Genomic DNA, 8131 nt, shown 5'->3' with positions numbered 1-8131 from the left:
AACACAAACTTCTCAGCATTACTGTAGTGGTCGTGGCTATGCTGTGGCAGAAGAGCTTCTGGAACTGACCAAGGTCTAAGAGGGTCGTGACACTCCAGGTAAGTAGGAAGGCAGGTAGAAAAATATCTCAAGGGAGTACAGATACCCAAATATGTACTAGATAAAACTCTGAAGTCAGGAATTGGAAAACTTCAAATGCACATTTGATATGTTTTCAAGAATACAGAATGCTCTTCTGTGGATGTCTCCAGAAAGAAATTAATTGATATGACAACGGAAGTAATTGCAGTCCACATTCAAGCAGGTAAGGTTGAAAGTAGCAGATTATAAATTGCAACATCATATAAAGCAATACAGCTCTACTGAAACCATAATTGAAAGACACCTGCTTTTAAGCTTTGTCCTAAATGTTTTGATGGTTTTCTGTCTTTAACCCAAAGATTTTTTACTTCATTGCAGTAAATTTATCTCATGAGTGTTAATTTCAAACCATCAAACTGATTTAAACCTACTTCTGTGAAGTGCTAAATAATGGTATTCATAATGTCGTTTCTTTTTTTGCTATAACATTTCACAGTAACTGGACATGGAAAAAAGAATGTGTCACAAAAGCAAAACTGAATTAAATGCTCTAACAATATCTTACCTTCTTTTCAGATTCAATGTAATCTCGCTGGGCACCAGCAGTGAAACTCTTCTGTTCAAAATGGTTTATGGTGAATTTTTCCACAGACCTGGCAAAGATGCAGAACTTATCAATTTGAATGTGGGTGGCTTTAAGCAATCAGTGGATCAAAGCACCTTGCTCCGATTTCCCCATACCAGACTTGGGAAACTTCTCAAATGCCATTCAGAAGAGGCTATTCTGGAACTGTGTGATGATTATAGCGTTGCAGACAAGGAATATTACTTTGACAGGAATCCTTCCTTGTTCCGATATGTTCTGAATTTTTACTATACGGGCAAACTTCACGTCATGGAAGAACTTTGTGTCTTTTCCTTCTGCCAGGAAATAGAGTACTGGGGGATAATCCTGCTGCAGCAATCGGTACCAAGAAAGGAAAGAAGAAGGTCCTGAGAAAGACTGGGATCAGAAGAGCAATGACAGAAGTATAGATTCCTCTAATGAAGAGTCATCCATATTTGATAAAGAGCTGGAAAAGTTTGACAATCTGTGTTTTGGTGAAATAAGAAAGAAGATCTGGGTCAGAATGGAAAATCCTGCATACTGCTTGTCTGCCAAGTTAATTGCCGTGTCATCCCTGAGTGTTGTCTTGGCGTCAATTGTGGCCATGTGCATTCACAGCATGCCAGAGTTTCAAAGGCTGGACGCCAATGACAGGGAGATTGAAGACCCTGTGTTGGAAGCCGTGGAGATTACGTGCATCATCTGGTTCACTGCTGAGCTAGTGATCAGGCTCATCACTGCTCCGAGTCAAAAGAAGTTCTGGAAGAAACCACTGAATATCATTGATTTTGTCTCTATTATCCCATTTTATGCCACCTTGGCTGTGGATACAAAGGAAGAAGAAAGTGAAGATATTGAAAACATGGGGAAAGTAGTTCAGATCCTGCGGTTAATGAGGATATTTCGCATCCTTAAACTGGCCAGGCACTCCGTAGGACTGCGGTCTTTAGGCGCCACTTTGAGACACAGCTATCAGGAAGTTGGACTTCTGCTTTTGTTTTTGTCTGTTGGGATTTCTATTTTTTCAGTGCTTGTCTACTCAGTGGAGAAAGACGATGACTCATCAGAACTGCACAGCATCCCTGTTTGCTGGTGGTGGGCAACCATCAGCATGACCACTGTTGGTTATGGGGACACTTACCCGGTCACACTTGCTGGAAAGCTGCTCGGCACCCTATGCATTATCTGTGGGATACTAGTGGTAGCACTTCCAATCACCATTATTTTCAATAAGTTTTCTAAGTACTATCAAAAACAAAAAGATATTGATCCAGACCAATGCAACAATGATAGCAAAGAGAAATGTAATGACCTACCTTATTTTAACATTAGAGATATTTATGCAAAAAAGATGCACTCCTTCATTTCTAGCCTTTCTTCAGTAGGAATTGTAGTCAGTGACCAAGATTCAACAGATGCCTCCAGCATCCAAGATATGGAGGATGTTTATAACGCAACATCTTTGGAAAATGGTACAGGAAAATGAGTTGAATCACTTTCTCTTCCCTTTATTTCTCTTCTGATTCTTAGTAAATGTGGACTTACAAACTTCAGTGAATTTATTAAGAACAGTTAATTCTCAGGGTACTTAACTCTCAGCCATATTGGACATTCTTTGCTCTGAGGATGCCATACAAGCTTCATTGTTTATATAAGGCTTTAAAATATGCCTCATATGGTGATTTAGTTTTTACACAACTAATGTTATGCATTTTTTGGCAGAAAAAGTCAGGAAAACGGTTTTAAATGTGAGATCGGCATTTGTTTGGGTTTGTGGGGGTTTTTTGTTTGGTTGGTTGTTTTTCCCCTGCAGCAATCTGATAGCTTATACAGAATCTGCTTTTAAAGCAGATTATATTATAATTTGCTGCTGTTCAGGTAGAAATATATTACAAACATGGAAGAACTATCACACAAGTCAATGAATTTTTTACCTGCAAATACATCAGGAGAAAGAAGGAATTACGTACATGTAAAACTGTGCTCACTAGCACATTTATGTAATCTTGGAGTTGGGAACCCATTTCCTAAGTTGGGGCAGAAAATGTGTTAGTACATATTGTTTTTACTCCATGGAAGCATAATATTTATGAATTTCTTTCCAAAAGCACAATACATTTTTAGTTTGTTAAAATAAATTAATCCCATTGTGCCTATATTTTTCCCAGTGTCCAGCATGGCCAAGCTCTATCAGGTCCTCAATCGTCTAAATCAGAAGTTGCAGGATGAAGCGTGTGGCGTAGGGCAGGACAGGAGCTTATTGTACCTTTTAGCACCTCTTCTGCCATTGCGAACCTGAGCAATTCTGGTGCCTGGAGAGGATCCTGCTGTGATTAAGACCACCCTGGTGGCTTCCCCAGAGGCTTTGTTTTGTGGACACTGAAGCAAACGTCTGTGGTGGTCTTTAGAAGTTATTGCTCCCTGCTGTCAGCGCTGCTCCTTTGCTGGAGGTTACTGCCTCGGTGGTAGGAGCAAATGTGAGCAGCATCTCGGCTGCGCCGGTTCTCAGTCCAGGGCTGTAATGCCAAGCAACGGAGATGTGTGGACATGCTGTCCGCTACCATATATCGCCCATCAGAGAGGTAGGGTGGGCACTGCATGTGGGCACCCATATATTAAACTATTTCGTCTCCTTTTTCTGAAGCTCATCTGTCGGTGATGGCAGCTTTCCTGCTTTGTACTATGGGCTGGAGCGGTGCTCATTGCCTGGCAGAGTGCTGCAGCTCTGTGCGTTCCTCTCCTCTCCAGGGATTTCCTATGCAGCCAGCTAATCCTGCTCTGGTTCAAACTGGATCTTCTAGGGCTATTTAAAAGGGAAGCCAGCCCTTGAGCCTAGCATAAAGGAGTGCTGGTGAAACTCGAGGACCTTATAGAAGTCCATAGTGGTTTTGAACACTCATTTTCTTTCATTTGTCTGGTGACTAAAGCAGATGCTGGGCATCGGAGAATTGAAGATACTGTGATGTTGATATTTTCCTTAAAGAGAGGCTTCACTTTTTTTTTTTTTTTTTTTTTTTTTTTTTTAAAATTATTGGGCCAAACGCTGAAGCCCTTACTCAGTTTCTACACAGGCAGATCAAACTCAGTAGGAGTTGACTTCAAGACTGAGTAAAACCAGAAGATGGTAATCGATTTTAGCCTCTGCAGAGGGTTGATTTTTCAGATGTCTGCCAGGTTTTCTATTGCAAAATACACTAAGTAGCTGAGATGCACTGATATTTACTGAGGCACAGAGCTCTAACCTCTTTCTGAGATGGAGAAACAAAAACAAATGGGATGGATCAACCTATACCTCAGAAAGAGGTGTCCCTCAGGACTGCTGTGCACCAATATAGTGATGTGGGACTTAAAGAGAATATTTTGAGCTTTGGAGAAACTTCAAAATTTGGCTTATTACTTGCTGAGTGTCATAAGTGTATGTGATGCTTCACAGATAATTAAGGTTAATTCTTCCCATAGTTAGTGCAGGAATACCAAAAGGGAAAGTTAGCCTAAATGTGTTTTGTTCTTAGTGAACAATTAGCGTTACAAAGATGCAATGTTATAAAATATTAAATATGTATGTGCATATGAATATAATAGGAACCAGCAGAATAACAGCATAAAAATTACTCTCTGTCCAAAGAAACTCTCTTGGTAGTCTCCATATAAAGATATATTACAATGCCACTGAAGTTCAAAAGCAATGAAATGCAACAAAAACTGCAAGAAATTTGTACTAAATATTTAAAAAAACCTGTGACTGAAAAGTCTAATCTTACATGTAAATCATTACCCAAGGATCACAGAATATATAACTTTTTGTATTAAATTTTACTGACTGGTAATTTGTCATAAAATTGATAAGTTCTTGATCAATCATGTGAATCAATCTTAAGGCTGTGACACTGTTTAAGTTCCTCTGACTTTTTTTTATGCATAGATACATCTTGCAGCAAAGTAAGGCATGTCTTTTGGAACATATCAGAAGGTAGAGAACATATCCATGTATCATGCAGCGTATGTTACTTTGATTTCTGGGATGAGATCTCGGCTTTTTTCAAATCAGTTGTATCTTAAAAAATGGCTTCGTTGTTATCTGTTCCCTTTGCTGGAATAAATCCAGCATCTTGGTTTCACATAGGTGTAACTGGGAGCAGGATGTGAGCCCTGTTTCATGCCAAAAGATACCCCCGTCCAGACAGAGCTGCAGTCCTGTAACACCCACTGGTACTAGGGAGTGTCACAAGTCTTGAGTGCCAGAAAAAAGCAGGTGAGAGCAAATACTGAGATACTGCATGTTCTTCCTGCTAGTAAAAGTTTTTAGTAGAATAATTTACTAGTAAGAGATAAGTGTAAGAGGGGATTGTTTCTTATTTAATTTGTCTCCTTTCTTGGTCTAGAGTTACATGTTATCCATATGTAATATCAGTATCAACGAAAGGTAGATTGTCTTTATTGCTTTTGTATTCCCGTACCATATGTTTTTCTCTTTAAAAACACATCCTAAATTCTCTCCACCCAGCTGCTGTGTTTCAGACACCAAAGCAGAGAAGATATTACTGTTTCAATATGCATCCCATTTTGTACAGGAGAGATTTGTTTGTCTTTATATAAAACAGTTTCCTGGCACATTTTTAGTTTTTTTGTCTTGATGGCAAATGCTTCCCCTTCGATAGTCATTATTTCCAGAGTAGCATCCGTCTTTGCAGCGTTTTTCCCTAGTGTAGCCTGGGAAGACACCACTGCACCGTGTTGCAGTTCCTTGTTTGAGCAGCTTCCAATTGGCAGGGGGTATCGCCCAACTGCCCACAGCTCGTGCCTTGCTGGGAGCAGGCTCTGTCGTTGCCACCATTTTTCAGTGTGTGTTAGAAGAGGGAAAAGGCCAATGTAGAGGAATGAGAAAAGAGAAACGGGGAGAAGGTAGGAAGCTGTCAATCAAAAGGGATGACGGAAAAGCCTGAGAGGACCTTTGAAAGAGAAAGAAGTTGACAGAAAGAGTCCTCACTTGTCTTCACTTTATTTCTTGTTTTTTCCACTAGTGCTTTTCTTCCTTTTCTGCCCCTTCTGCCTTGCATCCCCTGCTGCTAGCACCCTGGCCTCCCTTCCCACCCAGCCTGTGGTCCAGCAGTCCTGTTTCTGTCCCAGAACAACGGTCTTTCTGAGTCCAGAAAGGCATGTTTCATCCACCTGGATGGCAGCAGGCAGAATTTAGCGGGGATTAATTAGTGAGCCCTCCTGCTGTGTATATGAGCAGTGATTAACACACTTACAGGCTGTGCTTTTTTGTAAGAAAAGTCACAACGTGGCTCAAATCAACGAGCGTAAACGTGAGCTAAATAAACGGCACATCTGTGTCAGGCCTGTCAGCGAAATATCACTTGTGGCTTCGGTAGAAATTAGTGTCAGGCACCATAATGCGAAATATTACCATTTAAAAGCAGACTCCATGCTGACTCCCGTGCGAATGGGTTGCTGTCAGGGAATGCTGAGAGCATCAGGCAGATTTGACTGGCAAAGGCAGTACCTGGGCTCACGGCGTGCCAAGGGCTCCTGACAGGCTGCTGTGTATTTATACATTTATTCATTTCCACACATTCCTAACATCTAGAGCAAGTGACAGAAAACCACTAAGCTGTGGAGGGTTTCTCTAATATTTTTTGATTAGCTGACAGTGTTTGTGAAGCTGCTAATACCTCTTCATCCAAAAGAGGACATTTCTCAAACAAAATCAGAATAATCCTGTGCTAGATGTGCAATTTGTGGCTGATAGTAGCTTGGTCGCAATTGGTAAATATTGCTGTCTGGTACTGTATGGCTGCAGTGCTGTTGCTTGTATTTCTGAAGTGTTTATGCTCTGTCAATCAAGAGACATAAAAATGCCATTAAAACCATCTCAGCACTTCCCTGCTGCACAATAATTGCAGTGTCTCTTCTAAGCACAGCAAAATGTCATGACTAGCTGAGACCTCTTTTTTAATTTCTTGTGTATTTGTAGTTAATTTTTCATGATGAGCCTATGGTCCAAGCACAATCTAGCAGAAGAAAAAGTCACTGTGTGTCCCTAGACAAGTTACAAGGCTTTGTTATTTACTTCCACGCTGGGCATTGCCCTCCCACCTGGCTGGCACAACTAAGGTGCACAAGGTAGTGCTGTAGTATAGGCTGATAACTGTTATAGGTAGTTAAGGAGTAAAAGACAGAGCTCCTGGGGGGTGGATGTATTTTATATCTAATTGTATATAGGCCCTCTGGGCAAAGCTCATTTAGGTGTATAATATAATCAGATTAAATATAAAGTATGACACTTGAGAAACCACCTACATCTCATATCTTTTTAATGAACATATTGGACGGGGCAGTCTTTGCTCGGAGTTTTAGCAGGTCAAGGGCCACAGGTCAAGGGCTCTCTCATCCGCACACACATCAGTTTTCCCCGAATCATATACACCAGTGGGAGGGAGAGACTTTGCAGCATCGCCAAAAGGCCCATGAACCTGTAGGCCAAGGAATTGGGATTCCCAAGCTGAGGGCTGCTGGTGGAGGAGAACTTAACTGGTCCTGTATTTTGTCAATTAAAACCAATCCATGCGGCTTCATGTGGTGACTTATGAAGGTAATCTGCTCTCACTGCTTCTTCAAAACTATTTCAAGATAGAGCCCAGGAGGGCATTGCATTACAATGGTTTAATCTTTAGTTGCTTCCTACTATTTAATGGCATATATATTGTCTGAGCCACCTAATTTTTTTATGACATTCATCGCTATTTCCACTGCAAATCCTACTTTAACTAGCATATGACTATATGTTAGAGAGATTGGTATTGCCTAATTTAGTGTCATTGTCCTAGGATCTCTTACGAATCAGCAGAGACAGAAAGACACCCTGGCAGATTTCATTTCCCCTAACCTCAGCTCTTACGTGGCTGGTCATTTGGGCTCTCTCTGTCAACAGAGAAACAACAGACCTCCTCAGGAGACAGCACATCCTATCTATACAAAGGTCTTATCTGCAGATGGGTCCTCTCTGAAGATAGCTATACAAGGCTATATGATTTAGTTGGGTTAGATGCCTGGCCTTTAGGTAGCTGAAGTTGGATCTGAGGAGTGCTAGACAACAAGAGGTAGGGACTTGATTATCCTCTGGTGGTGCCATCCGTTCCCTCCCAACACTGTACATGTAGGAAGGACTGTGTTTCTGATGTAGGCATCTGAACTGGGTGACATGAAGCCAGACACAGGAATCCATTCTGAAGCCTGAAGGCTGGTCAGTGGCCACTGGGCAAGGATTAATCCACTGTAATATTGCTAAAAACAGTTTCGTATACAATAAAATTTTGATTTTCCCAAAGCCTTGCTAGCTGTCTGTTAGTTTGTAATGACCTGCAAGTTGAAGTTCAGTATCCTATAGTAATTAAAAAAACACATAATAAAATACCAGAGGGAGCAAACTGATGTTGGCAA

General features: G+C 41.0%; 1 protein-coding gene across 1 annotated transcript; it reads left to right on the top strand.

Annotated features, from left to right (window-relative positions):
- The first annotated feature begins 660 nt into the window (after positions 1-660).
- KCNS3 (potassium voltage-gated channel, delayed-rectifier, subfamily S, member 3) lies at positions 661-2174 on the top strand. Its single transcript, XM_009576912.1, is given in 2 exon segments — positions 661-1029; positions 1031-2174. Coding segments are annotated over 2 exon segments (1467 nt in total). The 5' UTR covers positions 661-706.
- Positions 2175-8131: the final 5957 nt, after the last annotated feature.

This window comes from Fulmarus glacialis, unplaced genomic scaffold, assembly GCF_000690835.1.
Source record: "Fulmarus glacialis isolate BGI_N327 unplaced genomic scaffold, ASM69083v1 scaffold2024, whole genome shotgun sequence".
In the NCBI taxonomy this organism is placed as follows: domain Eukaryota; kingdom Metazoa; phylum Chordata; class Aves; order Procellariiformes; family Procellariidae; genus Fulmarus; species Fulmarus glacialis.
This window is presented reverse-complemented; position numbering and strand designations above follow the sequence as displayed.